General features: G+C 52.3%; 2 protein-coding genes and 1 long non-coding RNA gene across 7 annotated transcripts; 1 reads left to right on the top strand and 2 right to left on the bottom strand.

Annotated features, from left to right (window-relative positions):
- The first annotated feature begins 516 nt into the window (after window positions 1-516).
- Window positions 517-4,598, top strand: LOC105609861 (uncharacterized). The gene is made up of 4 exons (XR_001040307.5): window positions 517-615; window positions 734-968; window positions 1,129-1,315; window positions 2,639-4,598. It is a non-coding gene; the product is annotated as an uncharacterized LOC105609861 (long non-coding RNA).
- Window positions 1,067-12,427, bottom strand: SLC25A41 (solute carrier family 25 member 41). The gene is made up of 7 exons (XM_004008574.6): window positions 8,471-12,427; window positions 8,066-8,221; window positions 7,394-7,546; window positions 6,750-6,857; window positions 2,811-2,978; window positions 2,580-2,727; window positions 1,067-1,509 (listed from the first exon to the last, which is right to left on the bottom strand). The coding sequence occupies exons 1-7, from the start codon at window positions 8,672-8,674 to the stop codon at window positions 1,337-1,339; spliced, it is 1,110 nt and encodes a 369-aa protein (XP_004008623.3). The 5' UTR covers window positions 8,675-12,427; the 3' UTR covers window positions 1,067-1,336.
- SLC25A23 (solute carrier family 25 member 23) lies at window positions 11,147-24,934 on the bottom strand. 5 transcript variants are annotated; one of them, XM_027969785.3, is made up of 11 exons: window positions 24,612-24,934; window positions 23,418-23,544; window positions 22,768-22,855; window positions 22,368-22,479; window positions 21,202-21,360; window positions 20,960-21,112; window positions 20,656-20,763; window positions 19,184-19,351; window positions 14,091-14,241; window positions 12,901-13,081; window positions 11,147-12,591 (listed from the first exon to the last, which is right to left on the bottom strand). In XM_027969785.3, the coding sequence occupies exons 1-11, from the start codon at window positions 24,765-24,767 to the stop codon at window positions 12,435-12,437; spliced, it is 1,560 nt and encodes a 519-aa protein (XP_027825586.1). In that variant the 5' UTR covers window positions 24,768-24,934; the 3' UTR covers window positions 11,147-12,434. The 5 variants fall into 5 exon arrangements, with proteins under 5 accessions (XP_027825586.1, XP_027825587.1, XP_042106017.1 ...); XM_027969786.3 differs by having other exon boundaries at window positions 11,147-12,277; XM_042250083.2 differs by having other exon boundaries at window positions 11,147-12,277; window positions 12,901-13,019.
- Window positions 24,935-26,473: the final 1,539 nt, after the last annotated feature.

The following is a 26,473-nucleotide window of genomic DNA, read 5'->3' as shown; positions in this document are numbered from 1 at the left end:
TGGGAGGCAATGGGCTGCGGGCTGACGGCTTTGGGCGGGCAAATTGAGGTGACGGGGGCGGCCGAAGGCCCAATGAAGCGGGAGTTCCAGAATCGCGGGGCGGCTTCTGAACCGGATTGACGGCTCCTAAGAGTCAAGCGGACAGGAAGGAGGAGTCTGGCGAAAGACTTCTTTGAACGGTCTGGGTGGGCGTCCAGTGAGATCGTCGTGTACGCAAGCCAATGGGTACACACGGAAGGCGGTCTTTACAGAGATTGGCAATTAATTTAAGCCAATCTCTGGCGAGGTCGGTGTGATGCGCTTGCGTTAGGACTGAGTTACTTTAGCGTTAACCAGAATCCTTTTCTAGTCCCGTCATCTAAGCCAATGGCTGAGTGGCGGGGGAGGGTGTAAGGTGACTGACCTCACCCTAGGCAAATGACAATGAAGGAAATGGAGGTGCCCCGTTTTGGTGGGAGCTAGTGGAAGCGCCGCTGCATTGGGGCGGAGTCAGCCACCAGAAGCCGGGAGGGGATTAGCCGGAACCGGATTGAATGGCAGCCGACGTGGGCATTGGCCACCGGCTGCAGGAATTCAGGCCTGACGTCTGGGTTAGAGTCCCCGGACGCCGGCCGGGTAAGCCAGGCACGTGGCCTGCTTGAGGCCTTGGAGACGGGTGCTTCCGGGGGTGGGGTGGCCCCAAAGCAAGAGGAAACTCAGGGATCCTCTCATACCCTCTCCTCTTTCCATCCAGGGATCTCGAGTGCTTACTTCTCTTCCAGAAATGGAACCAGCTCTCCTGCCAACTCAAGGGTCTAGATTTCCTCCCAGCACCGAGGGATCCTAGACTCTTAATTCGACACCCTACACCAGCTTCACATAAGGTCCTTGGATCCGAGCTTCAAGCTCTGATCTAGGCCCTCAGTTTATCTTCTGGACCTAGGCGTCTTCCAGGCTTCCAATTCCCGTTCAAGACTAAGACGCCCAAGGTACTCCCGCCCTTCCTCCCTCCTCCCCCCACCCTCCACAGGACCCAGGTATCCAGATCCCCAGCTGCCCTCCTGAACCCAGATATTCCAGACATGGCCAGCAGAAACCATCTGTTTATTCCTCATTGTCTCCACGTTCACCCTTTTGCCCTGGAACCAGGACAAGTCGTAGCAAGCCAAACTGGAGTCCAGACTAGTCCCAGGCTGCACCCAGGGGAGGAGGCACCAGGAATCTTCTGACCCAGGCAACCAGCCTGCTTCTCCTGAAAAGTCTGCCTTCGGTCCCGAGCCTGGAAGGCCCTTTGGGGCCAGGAGACACTGGATCTTCCCCTCCATTTCTGCCCAGGGTATGTCGCCTAGTTCACTGCTTATACTCCCAGGGTCTTCTTCATGGCTTCATACACCACGTAGCTGATGCCGCCTGCAGGCAACACCTTCAGTAATGTGGGGGTCATGCCTCGGTACAGCCCTGGCCAGCCCTGCTGGGCCAGGATCCTCCGGAAGACTCCACACATGGTGGGGTTTGAACCCTCCACAGTGTCTGTGGGGACAGAGGCAAGCTCAGGACCTGGGCCAGAGATGACTTGGCATCAAGGGGCGGGGGTGGAGGGTCGGGCGCTGGAATGTTGGGAGATGGGGACTGAAGCCAGGAGCAGAGGGTCTGGGGTGTTAGTTGAAAAGAAGCTTGAAAGCCTTTTAGAGGAAATTGGTCGGTTTACGGAGAGTGAGAAATTTTCAGGGTTTGTTTTAGGGAACATCTTAGAAAACATTGCAACTTCAATATTCATTGGAAGGACTGATGCTAAAGCTGAAGCTCCAGTACTTTGACCAACTCATTGGAAAAGACCCTGATGCTGGGAAAGATTGAGGGTGGGAGGAGGAGGAGGCAACAGAGGCTAAGATGGTTGGATGGCATCACCGACTCAATAGACATGAGTTTGAGCAAACTCCAGGAGATAGTGAAGGACATGGAAGCCTGGCAGGCTGCAGTCCATGGGATCACAAAGAGTCAGGCACAACTTAGCAACTAACAACAACAAAGATCTGCTAGAGCTTTGCAGTGTGCTAAGGGGTAGTTTGGGGACATTTTCAAGCTGAGGGTGGTAAGCTAAGAACCTCTTTGGGTATTTGAGGATTTGTTTAGGGGTTTGAGAGCCCATTTGTGGGAGGCACATTTGGGGAGTTCCCAGGATATTGGGGGAGGTGGTTATGAGTTTGGGAATGTCTAAGTGTCAGTTTTTGAATATTTAGGAATGATTTGCCTTTTGGCGCCAGGTGCGGCCTGAGTCTGATTTGGACAAGTTGGGGGTCATTTGGGAACTATATGTCTTGAGATCAGTATGGGGGCCTGAGTCATATTCAGGGTTTGTGGGAGTCCTTTGGGAGCTGGGTGTTCATTTTAGTGATATGTAGGGTTGATTGAAGGGACTGGGATCAGGTTTGGGGGTAAGTGTAAGTTTGGGTGGGTTCAGGGGTCAGCAGAGATGGCCAGGATCAGATATGGAGTGTCTGGGAGTCAGTTTGTGTGTGTGTTTGGGGGGTGATGAGAAAGTTCAGAGAGTAGACGCAAGGGGTGGTGGTATGCGAGGTTGCTAAAAGGGCCAAGCTGACCTTGGGCTTGCATCCTGGTGCGCACCAAAGTCAGCGGGTAACTCGCCATCTGTCCACAGGTGGTGGACAGTGTCACAGACGACAGACTGACCAAGCCACTAGGGTCCTTCATGTCCCTGCCTGATTTCAGCCAGAGACACTTGAGCATCTAGGAGAGAAGAAGGCCAGGAGGAAGCTCTCCATGGGCCTGGGTTCACACCACCCCTGCCAACCCCTCTGCAGGACCCACACCTCATAGACGGCCAGGTCGGTGCAGGCATACGGGATGATGCCAAGCATGTTGGGGAGGTACCCACGGTAAAGGGCACGGGTGCCCTCCTGTTCCAGGATCTGCCTGGCACAGTCCAGCAGCCCCTTGTACTGGCCAGTCCGGCGCAGGGTCAGCCGCGTCTTCAGCACCTGGGGAGGATGAGGAGTAAGACAGCTTATTTGAGCTAATCGCCTCAATGACTCCCCAGCACAGGAGGCAACTGCTCAAGAATGCACATGGCTGGGTTTCAAACCCAGCTGCCTTGGCCTGTAAGTACTCTCAACCCAAAGGGTGAGGGAGGGACTTCCTCAGCAGTTCAGTGGTTAAGACTCCATGCTTCCACTGCAGTGGGCACAGGTTTGATTCCTGGTTGGGGAACTAAGGGGGCTACCCAGGTGGCGCTAGTGGTAAAGAACCCGGCTGTCAACACAGGAGACATAACAGATGCAGGTTCAGTCCCTGGGTCAGGAAGATCCCCTGGAGAAGGAAATGGCAACCTGCTTCAGTATTCTTGCCTGGAGAATCCCAAGGACAGAAGAGCCGGGTGGACTACAATCCATGGGGTCGCACAGAGTCAGACACAACTGAAGCGACTTAACATGCACGCATGGGGAACTAAGATCCTGCATGATGTGAGATACAGCCAAGAAAATAAATAAAACTACAAAAGAGGATGAGAGAAGTGATTTGAGCTGGGTGGGGTCTGCAGCGGCCCTAACCCAGCCAAACTCGCCCTACCTGGACCCCAGGTAGGCAGATCTGCCAGTTTTCCCAAAGAAGCCAGAAACTGGAGTTTTTATGAAATGCCCAACATTTCATAAAATGAAAATGTTGGCAACTCAACAGTTGAGCAAAAGACAGCACACTGTGTGTGGTAGGCAAAGTTCTCAGGTGGTCCCCATGGTTCCTGTCCCCCTTATACACATGCTCTGTTTAATGGCCTCCCTTTGCCCTTGAAAATGGTCTATACCTGTGAGCCTGATGGACTGTGACTCTTGGTTCAGGGTACACAAAGGACAAAGGCAGAGGGATTTTGCAGATATAATAAAACCCCTAACCAGTTAACTTTATTTATTTTTTAGGCTTTTTAAATTGGCATATAATTGCTTTACAATGTTGCCTTAGTTTCTGTTGTACAATGAAGTGAATCAGCTTTACATGTACATATATTCCCTCCCTCTTGGATCTCCCTCCCACCTGCCCCCCATCCCATCCATCTCAGTTATCACAGAGGTGAGCTTCCTGTGTCACCAGTTGACTTAAGTTAATCAAGAGAAATCATCCTGAGTGGGCCTGACTCAATCAGGTGAGCCCTCTAAAAGAGTCTGAAGAAGAGACTGAAGGATCGGAAACACTCTTGGATTGGTTTTTTATATGTTGGCCATGCTTCTCTCTCAGGATCTTAGTTCCCCAACCAGAGACTGAACTCAGGCCCATGGCAGTGAAAAAAGTGTGGAATCCTAACCATTAGACCGTCAGGGAGTTCCCTAGGGTTGGTCTCAAACAAACTGTTATGGAGAGGACCACAGGGCGGGGAACACAGGGCGCGAGTTGAGGACTCTCAGTCCTACAACCATAAGAACCTGAATGCTGGTAACAACCAGGGAGTTTGGCAGAGGACACCCAAGCCTCAGATGGGTTCATTGGTCGCCCAACTGACTGACACCTTGATTTCCACCTGATCAAATCCTGAACTGAGGACGCGACTAGCCAGTGCCCAGACATGACCCAGGGAAACAATGGGATAATAAATCTGTATCATTTTAAAAGCTCTTGAGTGTGGTGATTTGTTATGTAGCCATCAAAATAAAAACACATCACAGATGCAAACTATTATATATAGAATGGTAAAGAAGGTTCTACTTCTACTGTATAGCACAGGGAACTATATTCAATATCCTTTAATAAATCCTAATGGAAAAGATATATTTTTTCATTAATATATTTATTAAAGATTGTATATGTATGACTGAATCACCTTGCCATACAGGAGAAATTAACACAACACTGTAAATCAACTATACTTCAAAAATAAAAATACGAAGAAACTCAACCAGACAAGGGCAAGAATTATATGAAGAAAGCTTTAAAAGACTGTTTAGGGGACGACAAAGGAGACTTGACCAAATGGATGCATTCTTGGATATGTAGACCCAATATTGTATAGAAAGTGAAAATGAAAATGTTAGTCGCTCAGTCATGTCTGACTTTGCAACCCCATGGACTGTAGTCTGCCAGGCTCTTCTGTCCATGAAATTCTCCAGGCAAGCATATTGGAGTGGGTTGCCATTGCTTCCTCCAGGGGATCTTCCCAACCCAGGGATCAAACTTGGATCTCCTGTATTGCAGGGAGATTCTTTACTATCTGAGCCACCAGATGGCAATAATCTCTAAACTCATCTGAGTTTAGAGTCAATGAGTAAAAAACGAATACCAGTGTGTGGTTTTGTTTTCTGAACAAGGCAGATTACTTCTAACATTTTAAAAGGAAAAAAAAAAAAATCAATAGAGAATAGCCTGAAAAACTAGTAAAGAAGGGAGAATAATAAGACATAATATCAAGCCTGGGACTTCCCTGGGTGTCCAGTGGTTAAGACCCTAATCCAATGCAGGGGGTGAGGGTTTAAATACCTTGTTGAACATATGCCACGGGATGCTGCCAAAAGAAAAAAAGGGGGCAAGACTACATAGGCAGTAACATGATCAGTGGGTGTTAGGGGCTGGAGGAAGGAGGGAGAGGTGAACACGTGTAGTACAATGACTTACTAGGGCAGTGGAACTTTTCTGCGTGACGCTGTTACGGTGGCTGCATGTCATACGTTTGCCAAAACCCGTAGCGAGTCACAACGCCAAGGGTGAACCCTGATGTCAACCATGGGCTTTAGTTAATAATAATGTATCAATATGGGCTCATCAGTTGTAACCAATGTACCACCCAGATTCAAGTTGTTAATGATAGCGGAAACTTCGTATGTAAGCCAAGATATATAGGCATGCTCTTGCCCTTTTTACCTAATTTTTCTGTAAACCTAAAACTGCTACAAAATAAAGTCTACTCATTAAAAAAAAAATTAGATCATTTAAAATTTAAGAGAATTAGAAGTGCATGAAGAGAACCCAAGTGATAAGAAGAGAAAAAGTGAAAGTGTTAGTTGCTCAGTCATGTCCCACTCTCTGCGACCTCATGGGCTGTAGCCCACCAGGCTTCTCTGTCCATGGGGATTCTTCAGGCAAGAATACTGGAGTGGGTTGCCATTCCCTTCTCCAGGGGATCTTCCTGACTCAGGGATTGAACCCAAGAAGAGAAAGGTCAGAAGTAAACCCAGGGACCTCCCTGGTGGTCCAGTGGTCCAGCTTCCACTGCAGGGGGCACAGGTTCCATCTCTGGTGGGGAAACTAAAGATCCCATGTGTCAGGTGAAACGGCAACAAAACAGAACAAACAAACCCCACCAAAACAAACATACCAAGACATACAGGAATTTGGGGCTTCCCCAGTGGCTCAGCAGCAAAGAGTCCACCTGCAGTGCAGGAGCTGCAGGTTCGGTCCCTGGGTCGGGAAGATCCCTTGGAGGGGGATCTCCCCCCACCAAGTATTCTTGCCTGGAGAATCCCCACGGACATAGGATCCTGGCAGGCTACAGTCCTTGGGGTTGCAAGGAGTCGGACACGACTGAAGCAACTGAGCATGCGTGCATATAAGAATTTTAGTAAATGACAGAGGTGGCATCTTTTGTCATTGGTGATGGAGAGGAGAGGACCCATTCAGTAAATAGTGTTGAGATGACTGTGTAAGCCATCTGGAATACAACTTTGGTATGTGTCTTACGATAAAGAGGAGGAGGGGGCAGGGAAGGAGGAAGCCCTAGCAGCTGCCACCCAATCATCTTACTTCATCTTCTGTAGGGCAGATACTCTTACCTCCATGGGGTTGATGAGCGTCTGGGAAGTGGCCACAGCTAGAGAGCCAGCGAGGAGACGTTCCTGAAAGGGTGGGGACTCGTGCACTCCACAGAAGTAGTTTTTACACTGGGATGGGAGAGAGGAATGTGAGAACTAGCCTCCTTTCCTTCCTGAAACTCACCCAGGGGAAGAGGTGTGGGACCTGGAGAACTAAAATATGCCTTGGGGGCTTCTCTGGTGGCTCAGTGGTAAAGAATTTGCCTGCCAGGGCAGGAGACGTGGGTTGATCCCTGATGTGGGAAGATCCCATGTGCCTCGGGGCAACTAAGCCCAGGCACCGCAACTACTGAGCCCCGTACCCTAGATGGGGCTTACTCTGCAACAAGAGCCCTACAGCCCTTACTCTGCAGTAAGAGAAGCCACCGAAATGAGCAGTCTGCACACCACAACTAGAGAAAGCAAAGAGGAGCCTCCACTCGCCGCTACTAGAGAAAGCCCAGGCACAGCAATGAAGACCCAGTGCCACCAAAAATAAATAAGTAAAAAAAAAAAATTTTAAGTATGTTTTGGATAAAAATCTGAGCTTTAGGGGGTCGTGGGTACCAGAGAGGTGACGGCTTGAGGGTGGGGCTGGGGAAAGCAGATCATCCCCTCCCCCCTACCTGTTCGAAGACAGAGAACTTGATGGCGTACTCTGGGGCAATCTTGAGCACGTTGATACCGTTGCCCCTCCAGAGTGAACGGATGCCCCCTTCCTGGATCAGGCTCCGGAGACCTCCCAGCAGATTCATGAAATTCTTCTTGGAGGAGTAGACCTGGAAATATGGAGTCTGCGTCAGCCCTCTGAGGAGCCCTTCACCTCATCTCCATTCAGCCCCCATCTTTTGGTATGTGGGATATTCGTTCCCTGCTAAGTCGCTTCAGTCATGTCTGACAGTTTGCAACCCTATGGATTATAGCCCACCAGCTGTCCATGGGATTCTCCAGGCAAGAATACTGAAGCAGGTTGCCATTTCTTTCTCCAGGGGAGCTTCCCAACCCAGGGATTGAACCCACGTCTCATGTCTCCTGCATTGGCAGGTGGGTTCTTACCACTAGCGCCACCTAGCAAGCCCTGACCAGGGATCAAACCCGTGCCTCCTACAGTGGGAGCGCAGAGTCCTAACCACTGTCGGACTGCTGGGGAAGTCCTGCCCCTTCTAACTCCAGCTCCACTCCCAACCCTACCCTTGTCCCTCTTTCTGATTTACATACTCACCCCCTCCCTGAACTCCATCAGCTCCACTTCCATCCATCCCCAGCCCAATGGCCCCAGCGCCATAGTCCCCACACACCTGCATGTACACCTTGGCACGGTCCAGAGGGGCTGTGCCCGTGCGAGACACTGCCCCAGCCATGGCTCCCGAGAGGAGGAACTTCCACAAGGCTCCCTCGTTATCCACTTCCAGGACATCCACGGGGACCATCAGCTGCTCCCCTGTGTCCAGCACCTGCAGGACAGACCCAGCTCCTACCCACACTCATTCAGGCTGGAGGTCCTTTTCCTGACACATCTCTAGAACCTCCCCTCCCCCTTGGCTCCAGTCCAAGGCTTGCCCTGATCCCCACAGCTTCCAGGTGGCATTCCACCCAGGCTGGCCTGGAGGGGAGTGGGGCATCCAGAGCGGGCCGGTAGGGTGACCTGCTCCCTCTACAGTTCCAGCTGCAGGTTCTTCAGGGCCTGTGGTTGCCAAGCTCACCTGCTGCGATGGGGGATGCTCCGGTTCTCTCTCCCCCAGGTGCCCAAACACGTACCCGTACACGTGGGTACAGCCCAGGTTCCGGGAGGGGGGTGGGGGTGGGGGTGGGGGACCGGTTTTGGTGAAGAAGGCCTTGACCCTCTTAAACAGGGTCCGGACCCGTGAGCTGGGCTTCTGAGCTTGCTCTGGTTGGGCTCCCATCATAGCTGGAGGGTCAGGACACTCAGGTTCAAATCTCTGGCCAGAGGTTGGCCCATCCAGCAACTGTGTGGGAGGGGTGCTTTGTAAATTTGGGTCCCAGGGGATGATGAGGTCACAGTGGTCCTTGTGACCTCACTGCATATGGCAGACAGAGTGAGTGTCTCCCCACCCCACCAGAGGTCCAGATCCCAATCGCTCTAAACCCACGAATGTGTTATGTTACATGGCAATATAAGGGAGAGGGAGTGGGTTAGATTTGCAGGTAGAATTCAGATTATTAATCAACTGATGAGGAGATGGAAAGATGACTCTGAATTCACCATAGGGGCTCAGTGTAATCTTGCAAGTTCTTCAACAGGGAAAAGGGAGACAGAAGGGTCAGCGTTAGAGGGATTGGAGGTGAGAAAGACTCCGCAGGCTGTTGCTGACTTTGAGGACGCGAGGAAGAAGGCCACGAGCCATGGAATGCAGGTGGTCTTTTTAGAAGCTGGAAAAGGCCAGTCAGCTGATTCTCCCCTGGAGCTTCCAGAAGGGGCCAGTCTTGCTGACAGCTTAATTTTAGCCCAGTGAGCTCCATGTCAGGCTTCTGACCTCCACAACAATGTGTTGTTTTAAGCCACTGAGTTCGTGGTCTTTTGCTACAGCAGCCACAGGAAACTGACACACTGCCTTTCATTGTCACGTCAACAGGAGATGGAAGTGGGGGAGAAGGGGAAGCCTTTAGAGTTCTGAGAGAGAGACACACCGTCAGTCCCTGAAGTGACACGGGCATAGGTTTGAAGTCAGATGGCCCTGAGTTTGGATTCCATCTCAGACTCTTCTTGCTGTGTGCCCTTGGGGTACCTGCTTTACTTCTCGGAGCGGCAGTTTCCCCATCTGGAGATCGGAAGTCATGACTGACTCTACCGCACAGCGTTGTCAATAGGATCCAGTGAGGGTCTTTGTTGGGAGCATCTCCATTGTCCAAATTGTCTGATCAAAACCCACGATGTCATCCTTGATTCCTCCTTTTCTCTCTTGTGCAGTCTGTCACTACATCCCGTGGGCTTAATCTTCAAAGTATATCGAGAATCTGACTGCTTCTTCTCATGTACATGGCTACCACCTTGGTCCAGCCCCTTGTCACTTACCTGGACCAGCGCAGTGGCCTGCACCCCTGTTCCCCCTGCTCCAGACCTAACGGTTTAGTCTGTCTTCCCTGAAGCAGCCACCAGAGGGCGCGCATGAGTACCTGAGTCAGGGCCCACCCCTCCTCTGCGCACAGCCCTCCAGGGCTTCCACCTACCCGCCCAAGTCCTCCTCGCAGCCCACAAAGTCCTGCTCTACTTGCCCCATCCCCTCCCGGCCCTCCCCTTCTCCCTCTCTCCTACTTGCTCACTCTGCTGCAAATAGGCCTCCTCGCTGTTCCTCCAACACACCAGGCATGATGCTGCCCGGGGACCTTTGCACCTGCTGTGCCCTCTGCCTGAGATGCTGTTTCCCTAGGCATCCCCATGGCTCCCTCCCTCACCATTTAAAACTCTTTCTTCAAACATTACCTTCTCCTCGACCACCCTTGCTGTTGTCGTTGTTTAGTCACTAAGTCGTGCCCCACACTTTTGCCACCCCATGGACTGTAGCCGGCCAGGCTCCTCTGTCCGTGGGATTTCCCAGGCAAGAATACTAGAGTGGGCTTTGCCATTTCCTTCTTCAGGGGATCTTCCCGACCCAGGGATCGAACCTGCGTCTCCTGCAGGTTCCTGCTGGGATCGAACCTGCATCTCCTGGCAGGTGGATTCTTTACCACTGAGCAACTAGGGAAGCGCTAAAATAGAATATTACTCAGCCTTCAGAAGGAAGGAGATTCTAACACCTGCTACAACATGGATGAACCTTGAGGACAAGATGCCCAGTGAAATAAACCAGACGGAAAAGGGCAAATAATTGCATGATTCCAGTTCTAGGAGGTCCCAGAGGAGTCAAATCTGGAGACAGGAAGTAGATGGTGGGCCCAGGGGCTGGGGTAGGGGATGGGGAGTGAGTGTTTAATGGGGACAGAGTTTCAGTTTGGGAAGATGAGAAAGTCCTTGAGATGGATGGTGGGGATGCTTGCATGACAATATAATGTACTTAATGTCATAGAACTGAACACTTAAAATTGGTTAAAAGGGTAAATTTTATGTAACGTGTATTGTACCACAATAGAAAAATATTTAATTTTCTTGTTGTTTTAAGCCCCTTGTTTTTGATAACTTTTTACAGCAGCCCAAGGAAAAGGACACACTTGTGTAATTAGAAAAACATACAGGACAAATTAGGAGGGCTCTTGAATGTGGACTTGCCCCTGCACCCACTTTACGGATGTGGAAACTGAGGCTCATGGAGTCATTTCCTGGTCTCCGTGAATGATGGATGACAACCCATGTGTCTTCCCTGTGAATAGTTAGAGGTGCTCCCATATCCACCCACCCCCTTTCAGTAAAAACCACAATGAAAGAGCTTAGAAAATGTATTCCTTTGTTCTTTTCTTTCGAAATAACACACACAGGCAGGGCACAGGCAGGGAGATGGGGCGCAGTGTAGGTGGAGGAGGTGGAAGCATTAGGGGAGTGGGTCCTCCCATCCCCCAAACATCCCAGTTCCTCTTTCACAGTCCTTGAGTGGGGTTCCCCAAGGACTTGGAAGGAATGGAGAGAGGGGTTCCCCAGTGATACTAAGCTCAGCATCCAAATATAAAGTGCAGAATGTACAGGGTGGGGGGCTGGGGTAAGTAGGGGGGATGGGTTGTCAACTCCTCTCTGGTAGAAAAATAGACCTGGAGTGAATTTGGGAGCTTAGGGGGTTGGGGCTTTGTTTTGCATCCTTGGTTTCCAACTCTGAAGCCTGGGGAGGGGCTGGCAGTGCTGGGGTGTGTGTGCGTGTGGGGTCCCCTTCATGTGTTCCCAGCTTCAGATTGCCTGCTTGCCGGCCCTAAGAGAGAGGGAGCCAGGCTCTGGGGATTGTGATCAGCCTATAGGTGGGAAGAGGGTGTGAGGCCAACAGAGTGCTGGAGGAGCATTTGAGCACGCCCTTCCCCCCACCCCGGCCCTGCCCCAGGCCTAGGGGCATGTCCATGCTAGGGAGCTGGGGGTCCAGCGTCTCTGCAGGGCCTGGGAGGGATGTCTCCTCCCCTTGCCAGCGTCAGCTGTGTCAGGACTGTGGGCACATCCTGTAGGTTTTCAAGCTGGGAGCCTGGGACCTGTGCTTCCTGCAGGCTCCATAGACTGTGGGGTTTGTGCCATGGGGGAAGGTCTCTGGTATGTGTCTGGAACAGGGGTGTGTGGGATCCAGGGTGCTGACTGGCCTAGTGGGAGCTAGCTGGGGGCTCTGGGTTTTCAAGGTCCAGTGCCTGGGAGGGTTCAGGTCAGAGATCAGGGGTTAAGGGGTTGGCACCCAGTGCCTAGAGGTGGCAGGGTCCGCCTCTTATGGGTGAAGTTTCAATGTCCAGTGCCTGCAATGCAGAGATCTGGGGTCCTACAGTTGTAGTCGCCTGGAACCGCTCCTCTGCCATCGGGTTCTCGAGAATGTGGTTTGAGGAGTGAGGATCTGGCAGATGAGGGCTTGGGAATCTGGAGTCCATGGTTGGGGCTGTTGAGGGAATGATGCTTGAAATGTGGGAATTGGGGAGCTGAAGCAGCAGGATCTGGGACCCTGTGTTGAGGTAAAGGGATTCAGGAATCCAGTGGTTAGAGGGAGAGGATTCAGGATCCAGTGGATGGGGTCCCAGGATCTAGGCCTCGCATTGTCAGGATACCGTGGCTGAGGTTTCTTGAGATCCAGAGTCCAGTGGTTGAGCTTGGAGATCCAGGACTTGAAGCAGAGGATCTAGGATCTGCCAGTCTAGGGCTGGGGATCTAGGATCCAGCACTGCCTGAGGACACTGGATCCGGTGCCTGAGGCAGCTGGTGGGGGGGGCGGTTAGATACTGGGTAGGTGCTGCTGTGGTTGGGGTGTCAGGATCCATTAGCTGGCTTGTGGGGGATCCAGTGGTTAAGACATGGAGGTCCAGCACTCAGTACGGGGGTGAGGGGACAGGGAAACGTGGGATCCAGTGGCTGGAGTATGGGGATCCTGTGGTTTGAATGGTAGGGTGGGGGGAGGACCTGGGATCCACTGGCTGTCTTGTCGGTCTCCAGTGGCCCAGGTGTGGGGGGACATCATGATTGAGGTGAGGGATCTGGGGGTGCAGGGGTAGGTTCTGGGTCCCTCACCTGGACGTGACCCCCAGGGCCTGCTTCATGTTCTCGTAGACCACATAGGAGATGCTCACAGCAGGGATAACCTTCATGAAGTTGGGGGCAATGCCCCGGTAGAGGCCCCGCACGCCCTCCTGGGATAAGATGTGACGGAGGAGACCCAGCATGGAGAGCTGGGGGGCTCCCTCAATGGAGGCTGGGGAGGGGTGGGGAGGTCAGGTAAGGCCAGAGGTCCTCCTCTCACTTCCCCCTCTTTCCCCACCACCCCCACCAGGGCTGGGCCAGGTGGTCATTGCAGCAAGAGGGACTAACAGTGGGACCTACTACTCCACGTTGGGGCTTCTACTAGCCTTGGACTTGGCTGCTCAACTTTTCACCCCAATCTGGAGGGCCCCATTTGGGGATGATGAGAAGCAGAGCAGGTATGTGTGGAGGGGGAGGTGGGAGAGGGCACAGAAGTGTCCTCTTCCTGGAGCTCCATCCCTTCCTTCTCTCAGCTAAACTCTGACTCATCCTTCCATTCTCCATCCCAAACCAGCTCTTCAGGGGAGCCCTCCTTGGTGCCCCAAGTCTGAGTCTGGCTTTTTTCCCCTCCCCTTCATTCAACCCTAAATCCATACTTAATTTTGGGATGATTTATTCAGCACCTTCCTCTCCAGCCTGGAAGCCCTTTGAGAGTTGGGAGACTATATATGTGTTATGCGCAGATAACCCCTGGCAAAAATCCCAACACACAAATGCTAAAATCCCCATAGAAATTCTCAAAAAAAAAAAAAAAAATTGAGGGATAGTAGTGGGGGAGAAAAAAGAAAAATAACCTCAAAAACCAATCCAGAGAAACACAATAGAACAACTGTAGCCTGTAGCCTGGCCCTGTTGCTCCCTGGTCTGGCTATAACCCAGCCTTGCAAATTAGAACTCAAAGAACCAGCCCAGAAAGCTTGCCTCCCAACTGAGATCGCTGGGATGCTCACCCAGTACTGACTGTGTCTGTTCTCCTGCTTAGGATAAAGGGCTCCCATTCCAGTGTCACAAAAGGGTAAACTGAGGCCCAGAGAAAAGTCAGGGGTTGAGTCAAGGCCAATCCAAATTCCAGGAGGATCCCAGCCTGGGACTCTGCCTTCTCAGGAGGAAGAGCTGGGGGATGGGGAGATGGGCCCGAGTTGTGAGACCTTCCCTGTCTCCTTGTCCCACCCAGGCCTCACCTTGGGCCTGCATGCGGGTCCGGACCAGGGCCAGTGGGTAGCTGGCTATCTGGCCGCACGTGCTGGAGATGGTGCCACAGGCCAGGAGGACGAGGATGCCCGGGTCAGCTGAGTCGTAGCTATACTGCTGGAGCCACTGGTTCTTCAGGGTCTGGGAGGGGTGGAGAAGGAAGGAGGGTGGGTTGGAGCTAGGTGACACCAGGACCCTGCTGGCTGGCTTCTGTATCCTGTGATAGTTGGTCTTAGCCAAGCAGGCTTTTGCTTAGACCTCACCTAAAGGGGACTTCCCTGGTGGTCTGGTGGTTAAGATTGAGGACTTTTAATGTAGGGGGCCTGGATTCCATCCCTAGTCGGGGAACTAAGATCCCACATGCCTGCTGCACCATGGGGCCAAAAAACAAACAAAAAAAACCTCACCTAGACTCTTTCTGGGCTTCCCTGATGACTCAGATGGTAAAGGATTTGCCTGCAATATTGGAGACTTGAGTTTGATCTCTGGGTGGGGAAGATTCTGGGGAGAAGGGAATGGCTATCCATTCCAGTACTCTTGCCTGGAAAATCCCATGGACAGAGGAGCCTGGTGGGCTACAGTCCATGGGATTGCCAAGAGTCAGATGCAACTGTGCGCACTCACACAGACCCTCTCTGGTATGTGGAATAATGGCCCCCCTATTGTTCCTGCCCTAATCCCTGGAATCTGTGAATAGGATACCTTCCTTGGCAAAAGGGACTTTGCAAATAGGATTAAGTTAAAGATCCGGAGGTGGGAGATTATGCTAGAGCTTTCAAGTGGGCCTGATGTCATCACATGTCGCCTTCTAAAAGTCAGAGAAGGAGATGTGATGACAGAAACAGACACGGGAGAGACATGAGGTGGGGGAAGAGGCTATGTTGCTGACCTTAAAGATGGAGAAGGGGGCCACGAGCCAATGAACGTGGGCCATCAGAAACTGGAAAATCTAAGGAAACGGATTCCCTCCTAGAGCCTCCTAAAGGAAAAGAAGCCTTGCCGACACCTTGATTTTAGCCCAATTAGACCTATTTTAATGGAGAAGTCAATGGCACCCCACTCCAGTACTCTTGCCTGGAAAATCCCATGGACAGAGAAGCCTGGTGGGCTGCAGTCCGTGGGGTCGCTAAGAGTCGGACACGACTGAGTGACTTCACTTTCACTTTCATGCATTGGAGAAGGAAATGGCAACCCACTCCAGTGTTCTTGCCTAGAGAATCCCAGGGATGGGGGAGCCTGGTGGGCTGCCGTCTCTGGGGTCGCACAGAGTCGGACACGACTGAAGTGACTTAGCAGCAGCAGCAGATCTATTTTATGGGTTTCTCTGGTGGCTCAGTAAAGAATCCCCCTGCCAATCAGGAAACGTGGGTTTGATCCCTGGGTCGGGAAGGCCCCCGGAAGAGGAAATGGCAATCCACTCCAGTATTCTTGCCTGGAAAATTCCATGGACAGAGAACCTGGCAGGCTACAGTCTGTAGAGTTGCAAAGAGTCAGACATGACTGATATGACTAACAATTACTATCCCCATTTCACTGATGAGAAACTGAGGCTCAAGGGAAGTTATTTGCCCAAAGCCACAAGATAAAGGTGACAGCATTCAGAGTCACCCCCAAGTCCAGAGCTATGCTCTTGGCCAATCCCTTCCGAAGCCTTCTGTGAGGCCTTGGGGAAAAAAAAAAAAAGTCCAGGATCTTTTTTCTGACCTTGGGACTGGAAAGGCTCATCGGTTGCATTTCCTGAGTCAATCTTAATCCATTGCTAATGGCTTCCCAGAACTGTGCTGAGAGAGACTCAAGTGTGGTAATGGATTGGTGATGTCTGGTCTGGGTGTGGAAGGGGCAAATTAGAAGTGTTTACTATACTGACTTTGGGGCTAGAGCTGCATTAGCCAACTAGGTGTTTAATGAGTTTTTAAGAACAGTCATGTTAAAAAGAGGTTTTGATACTTGGATAAGTATGGCCAACACTCTACTTAAAAAAGAGTAAATCATGTTTCTGCAGGACTTCTTAGAGTCTTTAAGAGACTAATTAAGATCTTGAAATGTCAAGAGGGCTTCTCAAACTACTTAGACCTCTGAAATCCCTTTTAGGGTGAAGAATGAATGAAATAAGGTTGTGTCTTATTTCTGCTCAGGAGTCTTAATGGCTTCCTATCACCTTTGGGAGAAACCCAAACTCGTGATCTTTGAGTCCTTGCTATGTCAGCTCCATCCGGCCACTTAGGACTTCCACTCTTCAACAGCAAAACAACCAACCAATCTAATAAAAAAATGGGCAGAAGACCTAAAAAGACATTTCTCCAAAGAAGACATTTAGATGGCCCATGAGAATGTGAAAAGATGCTCAGTGTTGCTAATTATTGGAGAAATGTAAATCAAAACTACAGTGAGGTATCACCTCACACTGGTCAGACTGGCCATCATTAAAGAGTCTACAAATAGTAAATGCTGGAGAGGGTGTCGAGAAAAGGGAACCCTCCTACACTTTTGGAGGGAATATAAATTGGTACAGCTACTGTGGAATACAGTATGGAGGTTCCTTAAAAAAACAGAGCTGCCATTTGATCCAGCAATCCCACTCCTGGGCATATATCTGGACAAAACTATAATTTGAAAAGCTACATGTACCACTATTCACAATAGTTGAGACAGGGCAACAACTTAAATGTCCACTGACCATATAAGTACTTACTGAAATAAGTACCATGTAAGATGGTACAATGGACTAATAGCCATAAAAAAGGATGAAATAATGCCATTTCCAGCAACAGGGATGGACCTAGAGATGATCCTACTAAGTGAAGTAAGTCAGACAGGGAAAGACAGACACCATATGATATCACTTGTATGTGGAGTCTAAGATACTATACAAATGAACTTATCTACGAAACAGAAACAAGACTCCAGATGCAGAAAAAAACTTATGGTTACCAAAAGGGAAAAGTGAAGGGGGAGGGATAATTTTGGAGTCTGGGATTAGCAGATACAAACTGTGTGTGTCAGTAGCTCAGTCGTTTCTGACTTTTTGCGACCCCATGGACTGTAGCCCACCAGGCTCCTCTGTCTGTGGAATTCTCCACAAGAGAATTCCGGAGCGAGTTGCCATTTCCTTCTCCAAGGGATCTTCCTGATCCAGGGATCGGACACAGGTCTCCTGCACTGCAGGCAGATTCTTTACCATCTGAGCTACAGGGAAGTCCCATAGATACAAACTACAGTATATAAAATAAACAGCACGGTCCTACTGTATAGCACAGGGAACTACATTCTATATATTGTAATAAGCTGTAATAGAAAAAAAAGAGACTTTCACTTCTTCAAGAGACCAAATTCATTCCTGTGTCTGGCCCTTGGCATTGGCTGTGCCCTCTGCTTTGTTCACACTCTCTTTTGATATATATTCAGCACATCACTCCATCACCACCTCTCAGAGGCACTCCCAGCAATGCCCCACTCCTGCCCACAGCTACTTTTGATTACACATTCTCTTTGTTGTCTTCTGAGAACTTTTCACGATCTGAAACTATTTACTTGCTGGTTTACTGCCTTCTTTGTTCACTGGAGGGGCATCCCAGGAGGACAAGAATTATGTTGTACTCTTTGAATGCATGCATTGGAAGGACTGATGCTGAAGCTCCCATACTTTGGCCACCTGATGCAAAGAGCTGATTCACTGGAAAAGACCCAGATGCTGGGAAAGATGGAGGGCAAGAGGAGAAGGGGGTGATGGAGGATGAGATGGTTGGATGGTATCACTGACTCAATGGACGTGAGTTTGAGCAAACTCAGGGAGATAGTGAAGGACAGGGAAGCTTGGTGTGCTGCAGTCCATGGGGTCACAGAGAGTCGATTTGGCAACTGAACAACAACCTTGGATGCAGCAGCCAGCACAGTGCCAGGCACTGATGGATGCTTAGGAAACAGTTGCTAAACCAACAAACGAATGAGCGAATGAATGAAGCTTTATCTCATTTGGCTATGTAGACGCTGGGTGCTGGCAGGGCAGGTAGGGTTGGCATGTATGGGGGATCTCAGATCAGGACCAGCTATGTCATTTGTGGGACCCAGTGGGAAATAAAAATAAGGGAGGTCCCCTGTTCAAAGATTACTGAAAATTTTAAGATGGGACTTTCCTGGTGGTCCAGAGGTTAAGAACCCACCTGCCAGTGCAAAGGACATGAGTTTGATCCCTGGTCCGGGAAGATCCCACATGTCACAGGGCAACTAAGCCCGTGAGCCACAGCTACTGATCCTGAGATCTAGAGCCCAAGTGCCATAACCCCCGAAACCCACGCACCCTAGAGCCTGTGCTCTGCAACAAGAGAAGCCACCGCAGTGAGAAACTTGTGCGCCGCAACTAGACAGTAGCCCTGGCATGCCACAGCTAGAGAAGGCCTGAGTGCAGCAATGAAGACCCAGTGCAGCCAAAAAGAAAGAAAGAAAAAGAAAACAAATTCAAGATGGCAACAGCAAAGCATTCAGCCAAGCCCAGGGCCCTTTTGAGTTGGCAACTGGACAGGTTGCCCACCCAGGGAGCTGGGCTGGATACAAACATTGGGGCAGGGATGCCTGGGGACTTCTGTGGTAATTGGGAGAACCTGGTGATCCTGCCAGGAGAAGGGAGAAGCAATGGATGAGGCCCCTGGAAGAGAAACGGCAAAAACTCCCAGCTCCTTCCTTTCCTGATAAATGTCCCAAGATGCTGACCATGGGGTGTGGATTTTATCATGACGATGGACACTGAAATGGGCAGGCCTTAAAGATAACATTAGCTTGGAGGTAGAGGCGTGTTTGAAGGGAGGAGATGGGCATCTTTGAAGTTCATCTTTGCCTGCTCCCTTGATTTTCTGAGCTGGAGTGGTCCCCAACTTTCACGTGTCCTGAGACCTGGGAAGACCAAACTACAGATGGAAGGTTCTTGTGGTAGGAAGTGGAAGAGTCGCAAGGGGTGGGGATGCAATGCCTGGAAAGGTTCCCCAGGATCCCATGGCCCATGGTGCTTTGCTTCTCCACCTGTAGCGATGGAGGTCAACTGATTCAGACCCCAGGGAGAGTAGACCCCAGAGAAGGGAGTGCCACAGACCTCATAGACGGCCAGGTCGATGCCCGCATAGGGGATGATACCCAGAACGTTGGGCAGGTAGCCACGGTAGAAGGCACGGGGCCCTTCTCTCTCCAGGATCTGCCACGCACAGTCCAGCAGCCCCTTGTACTGGCCCGTCCGGCGAAGGGTCAGCCGTGTCTTCAGCACCTGGGGAGAACCTGATTATCCCTGGAAAAGCTGCCTTTGGAATCACAACATCCAGGAATGAAGACAGCTGGGTGGAGACACCCTGAGAATAACTGAATTAAAAGAATCACTTGCTCTAGAATCTATCTTCTGCCTCCAAACTCTATACCGACAAACTGTTAAGGTTGCATGTGGCACCCACTGCTAACCGTCTCCCAATATCTTGTTATCTTCACCCTTAGCAATAGAATCTGTTATTTTCAGCAAGCACACAGCCTCTAGAAATATAGACTACATTTCTCAGCTTCCCTAGGTGTGTGGCCATGTGACTGAGTCCTAGCCGATGAAGGTGAAGAAGGATACAAGGCTGTCAGAAAGCATCCTTAAGGTCAGGGAGCTGTGCCTTCCTTTGTTTTTCCTTCTTGGCTGGAATGTGGATGTTGTAACTGGAGCACAAGCAGCCATTTTGGTCCATAAGGAGGGTGCCACATGCTGAGGTGGTAGAACAAGATAGAGTCTTGTTCTCCAACATTCTGAAGCCACTATACCATCCCTGGACTGCTCACCTCTGGACTTCATTTATGTGATTTAGGTTTTCTATCACTCAATCCTAACTGATGCCTGGTACAACCTGAAACTTGAAATGATTTCTCCAAAAACGGTTTCACTTGGAAATGATTCCCTTGGGGACAAGCATCCTGGAAACCAGGATCCTTAGAAGAGGCATATCCATCAATGGCTGGCCCCCGCAACTGTTATTTAAACAGTTAAACCAACACTGATCAAACCAGCCAATCCCGGAGGAAATCAACCCTGATTATTCATTGCAAGGACTGATGCTGAAGCTCCAGTACTTTGGCCACCTGATGTGAAGAATTGACTCACTGGAAAAGACCCTGATGCTGGGAATGACTGAGGGCAGGAGGAGAAGGGGGCCCTTCTCATCCAGAGCATGAGATGGTTGGATGGCATCATTGACTCAATGGACATGAGTTTGAGCAAACTGGAGATAGTGAAGGACAGGGAAGCCTGGTGTGCTTCAGTGCACGGGGTCGCAGAGTCAGATATGACTGAGCTGAGCGACTGAACAACAAACCAACAAACCACTACTGTCCCCAGAAATCACATGTCAATCTGTGATGCCCAGACCAGCTACACAAGAAACAGCACTGCTGTAATGAGTCTGAATCAGGAAGAGACAAAGTGATCACCCATTGCTTAGTGGATCAACGTGAAGTAGATCATCCCACTTCACACCTTGGAGTGAAATGGTGATTGCAGACCTCCCACAGTGCCATGAGGTCTCTGCCAGGGCTGCTCCTCACCTCCATGGGGTAGATGATGGTCTGGGCTGTGGCGCCCGCCAGGGAGCCAGCCACAAAGCGCTCCTGCACATGCAGCGTCTCCTGTTGCCCCCGGATGGCCCGCTTGATCTGAGGAGACACAGAGGTGGCGGGACCTCAGGGCTTAGCCTTCCGTGGGCTTGAACTTCCCCTCTGCTGCCCTGCTGGGGGCGACCCGTAGGGGAGCAGATGCCCACTCCCAGGGACCCGCAGACATTCCCCCACTCCCAGGCCAATCCTGCAGACCCCATGTCTACAGTCCATGCCTCCCCACACCTGCCCCCACCTGCTCATAGGCCATGAACTTGATTGCCGACTCAGGTGCAATCTTGAGCACATTAATCCCGTTGCCACGCCACAGGGAGCGCACGCCCCCCTCTTGGATCATGCTCCAAAGGCCCCCCAGGATGTTCAGCCGGTTGGTCTTGGAGGCGTGGACCTGGGTGGGGGGAGACAGGTGGCTTTGGGGTCCCTTCCAGAGGTCCAGGCCTGGGAAAGGAGGGGGTGGGTCTCTCGGGGGCCTCTCACCTGCATGAAGACCTTGAGGCGGTCCAGAGGGGCTGTGCCTGTCCGGGACACAGCCCCCGCCACTGCGCCCGCCACCAGCTGCTTCCACCACATGCCAGTCAGTTTCTCCTGCTCCGAGAACTCATCTGGGACAGTGAGGCACTCGCCAATATCCAGGACCTGGGGATGCAGAGGCTGGGGGTGTCATGACCCACTGAGGCTGGGGAGAGGTGACTCTGCTCTAAACTGGGGTGTCTCCGCCATGAATTCCAGGATACCCAGAGAGTCCACCAATCCAAGAGATCTCTCTCGGATCCCTACCCGACCTAGCCCCGCAGTCTCCATGAGAGGTAATGTCCTTCCTGGGGACCTCCACCAAATCCCATCAAAGCCTCCTATTCAAGCCTCTGCTCCATAAAGATCCCTCCAGGGCTAATGAAATCCCTAGGCAGGGTTCCACCCAAGGATAAGGATTGGGTATTAGGATTCCAGAAGGATTCCAGAAGATTCCTCCAGGGCCACACAAGATCCTACCAGGGGCTCCCCATATCAGGAGCCCAGTGGCTCTCTCCTGGGGTCTCCCCCTGATCCCCAGGGGTCTCTCCCACAGAGATCATGTCTTCTAGCATCTTCACTTGTGGACTTCTTAACCAAGACCCTCATAGGTCTCCCAGGGTGGGAATCTCTGGATCTCTCAAGAGATTCTCAGCAGATCCCAAGGATGGATCCCCTCCAGATGCCATCAGATCCTATCAGAAGCATCACTCAGGGATTCCCACCCCAGAAATGACAATCCAGAGCACTTCTTCCCTCAATTTCTAATGGATCTCATCAGACCCTCCAAAAACAGTGGCTTCCTAACTTGTCTTTTCAGCAGCAGAATTCTTTATTGGGCAGAACTAGAAACCAGCAGAAGGAGAGCTGCGTGGGTAGAGGGTGGGAGACCAGAGGCCCCATCTGGTGAGCCCTCTCTTGCCTACCTCCCCAAAGCCCTGCAGTAAGTCTAAAGGGCTCCCATCAGCTCCCATCAGTCCCAGAGCCCCAGATGAAGGAAGTGGAGAGCAGAACCTCACACTCAGGCTGCTCCCAGTGGCTCCTCCCACTAGAGTGCTGATCCAGCTCCTGCCCCTATGCCATGGGGAAGAGAGGTCCCAACCATCAGGCTGGGATCGTCACCCCCACCTCACCGTGGAATGCTTCCAGAAATACAGCACATCTTCCACGTTCTCCAGCGAATGCAACAGGAAGTGGTCACGCCACTCCTGCCAGTCAATGGTCATGGTGCCATCACGGTCCATGCTGGTGGGGGGAGGGGCACAGGTGGGACAGAATCAGTGCCTGGGGCAGGGAGGTGAGTTGAGGGAGGTGAGAGATTCTAGTTGGTTTGGGGAGGAGACACAGCTCCTTGGCACTGCAAGGCCCCCCATTTTACAGAGGGGCATACTGAGGCTACGAGTGGGAAAGCAAATGGCCCAAGATCTCAGCTCCACTCCCTCCCTGGGATTGGGTCCAGGGTTCAGAGGCTTGAGGTGGCTAAGGGGGTCTTGGAGATCTGAGTTACCTGGGATTGTGGACCCAGCCACTCACCTGTGCAGGATTTTCTCTGCCTGTTCCAGCGAAATGGAAATGCCCAGGGCTCGGAAACTCTGTTGGATCTCAGAGACGTCAATCTGACCTGGGGAGGGGGCCCGAGGAGGGGACCTCGAGTCAGAGGACCAGAATAGCTTGGACTGGGGATGTCTAACAAGACCAGGGCACGCAGAAACCCAAGGTGAGGTGTGTGGCAGGGTTGTGGGGAGGGGCCCTTGACCCACTGGGATCAGAGAGGTGGAATTGGTTCATATTGAGAGGGACTTGCATTTGCTGAATGAATGAAGGATTAAGTCCAGGGGTAATTATTGGGGTCCCCATGCCACAGGGAGTTGAGGCCACATTGGACATCCAGAAAATACGATGGGGGTGGCTCTGTCTCACAGGGAATCCAGGAGCAATGCGGGGAGGGGAATCTTTGCGCCACAAATAATAAGACTTATAAATAATAGGGTCCCACCCCGTTAGGAAAAGGAGGTGGGATAGGCCAGCTGGGCCCAGAACCACCTAGCTGAGGGTGAGGAGAGCTCCCGAAATAGCCTGTGAGTCATCATGGAGAAGCGGCCCTCCCCGCTTCCTCCTGGCACTGCCAGTTCTAACCCCACTGGGGTCTCCAAGGGCCCCACAGCCCCATCCCTGGGCCTTACCATCTTGATTCCGGTCCAGACTGTGGAACAGAAGTAGAAGGCGCTGTTCCCGCTCCTGCAGGTAGAGGATAAACTCCTCCAGGTCAAGGCCGCCATCTGGGTCAGTGCCACCCTCAGGGGCGATGCCCTGGCAGGGAGAAAGGTCAGAGGGAGCTCCTCTAAGCTGCTCCCACAATGTAGGGCATAACAAGCTTATGTCCCAGGAGCCTGGGCCCATCAGTCTGCCATCGGCTCTCCCCTCAACAAGATGCCCAAGGCCATGGTAGGTCTGTGAGGTGGACAGCAGTCGTCCAACTTTCTTGGCGAGCAAAATGAGGCTCGTCAAGGTCAAGTAACTTGCCCAAAGTTACAGAGCTGGGAAGTAGATAGGTGGACTTGGGCTCTTGTTTCTGCAAGCCTGTCCTTCCAGCTGTCTCTTCTAAAAACTTGTCTGCATGGCAGTTTCAAGAGCTCTCACTGGAGACAGCACTGGGCAATGTGGTGACAAGGACACAACCACACTGAGCATCCACTGGGCCTCTGTTTGCCCATCTGTAGAGTGGGAGGGTGATTGGAGGTTTCAGGGTGCTATGGAGACAGTCCAGTGGCATTTGAGTCTTCAGATGTAGAGGGATTGAGGTCAAGTTCCTGCTTGGATAGGAGCATCCCCAGCGAAGGGCAGCCTCAGATAGGATTGGGTCCTTGGCTGGGAAAACTTGGGGCATTGAGCCAAGTCTTAGAAAGGACAGGGAAGGGAATGTAAACAGAGAGTCTGGGGCAGCTGCCTGGGAGAGTAGTGGGTGCCCAGAGCCGGGTAGGAGGGAAGGGAGGGCATGTTTCCCGTAGGTGGGTGCAGGCCATGTCTCTGGGTTGTGCAAAGAGTTCAGAGGAGGGTGTGTCCCGGGCAGTGGGCAGTAAAGCGCACGTGGCCCCATTCCCTGGCAGACATCCTCCACCCAGAGGGAGGAGGGGGCTGGGTTTGGCAGCCTGAACTGCAGGCCTGGGGCCTCGGTGGTCCTGTCTTGAGCGATCCCGTCAGGCCCGGACACGGGCGGGCACTGGCAAAGAGACAGGGACGCTCAAGCTAGGCACGGGTCCTGGAGTCCAGCACAGGCTGTCACGGGCGACTCCTGGCGCTCCATTCAGGGGCTCAGATTACCAGGCGCCAACTGGGCCCAGCGCCGCGCATCAGGAGGGGTATCCCAGCGGGGGTACCTGTTGGGCGCCGCGGTCCGGATCGCCCCCGCCCAGCCGGGCCAGTCCCTGGCGCAACTCGCGGATGTCCACGCGACCATCCTTGTTACTGTCCAGCTCTTCGAAGAGGCGACCCCAGCGCTGACGCCGCTCGGCCTCGCCCGGGCCCCCCCGCATGGCGCCAGCCCGGGGGGGAGGGGAGGCCCGGCAGCGGCGGCCTCAGCGGGGGCTTGACGGCTCCCCCTCCCCCCCCGGGGCCCTGCAGGGCCAGCTCCGCGGCCACTGCCACCGCAGCCTCTGCGCTGCCTGCCGGGCTCCGGCACTTGTAGGAGGCGGTGACTGCTAGCCGTCGCCGCCCGCGCCAGAACTTGCTTCTCCTCCCCCGACCCGCTTTGGGGGGGAGGGGGCTGAGGGCGGAGCTGGTGGGGGGCGGTCAGGGATGTCCCGGTATCAGCACAACCTAGGGAGCACCACATTCATTCTGGAAATGGAGTGGCTGGAGAGAGCAATATCTCAGGTCTGGTTTCGTAGCTCCTTTCTACGTGCCTCAGTTTACCCTCTGCCCAAGGAGGCGAGGTAAGGAGATCTCCAGGATTGGGTTACGTAATCCCTTTCCACTTGACCTCCTGCCTCTACTAATTTTCATCAGGAACTAAAGTTCTCTTTTTTCCTAGACGTTCTCATGGACCAACTCCGCGCCATCTAGGCCTGCAACAGCACGCCCGTTCCAATTACATTCCCTACGCGGCCTCTGAAGCACAATATCTAGCCGTGCTGTCATCCCGCCCGTGCGCCTCCTTTCTCGGTTCCACTCAGCCTGGGAAACGGAAGATCAACGCGCCAGGCGGCTGCAAAGTCGGTTTCCTATTGGCCAGAGCCGCAAAAGCTGCGCCCGCCCGTCCCGCCTCTCCCACCCACCTAGGCGGGGCCTCCCCTCTGACCCAGGGCAGCCTTCGGCCCCGCGGCTCGGGGCTCTCCAGGAAGTCTTAAAGGGGCCCCGACCTGATCCGGACACCGAGAAAATTGCTCTCTCCGGACTTGCCTGGGGAGGAGTCCCAGGCACGGTTGGGGATAAGGACCGCGTAACTGAAGGCGGGCCCCCAGTCTGTCGCGCTCTGTGCACCTGCCGAAGGTCCCTCCCACTAGTTTTGGGCGCAGTTTCTCGATTCACCATTAGGGGGAGGGGCCCCCAGGCCTTTTGACAGCGAATAATAATAATAGCTAACGTTGATTCATTGCGTTGCACAAGCCTGGTCTTTTATTCACCTCTCGCGTCGTCTTCTCTAAAACCCTAAAACGTAGGTGGGACTGGCTTTCGCACTTCACGGATGAGGAAATAGGAGGTTAAGCCGCTCACCCCAGTTCATATGCCCAGGAAGGGGCAAAGCAGAGATTTCACTAGACCTGGGATTCTTACCCATCGTTGAGCTATGACCTGGAAGGGATTAATTTTCCCTTAACCGTAACACTTCACTCTAGAGTCTGCAGGATGGGGTCGCTTATTACCATCGTCCTTTATCCAAAGATACAGCCGAGAGGGCAATATGGTTCCCTGGCAATATGCCCAGATAGGTGTGCCCTAACAGGTGTGTTCCAGACAAAGCCTCTTATAGAGGGTCTCCTCATAGACGTTTTCATTCACAGATGGCCCTCGCAGGTGCCCTACAGCACAGGGGGATACAGGTATTTTCGCACGGAAATGTCCCAAACAAACGGTTTCTCACAGGTGCATCCTTGACAGGTGGACCTCAGTACACACGAGCCCCCCTCAGATGTGCTTCTATGTTAGTGTGCCCCACGCAGGCGTGCTCAGGTCTCCCTCTCAAGTGAGCTCAGTTCTATGCAGCTGTCCCTCCTGCAAGGTTGTTTCCTCCACCTCATAG

Source organism: Ovis aries, chromosome 5 (assembly GCF_016772045.2).
Source record: "Ovis aries strain OAR_USU_Benz2616 breed Rambouillet chromosome 5, ARS-UI_Ramb_v3.0, whole genome shotgun sequence".
Classification (NCBI taxonomy): Eukaryota; Metazoa; Chordata; class Mammalia; order Artiodactyla; family Bovidae; genus Ovis; species Ovis aries.
This window is presented reverse-complemented; position numbering and strand designations above follow the sequence as displayed.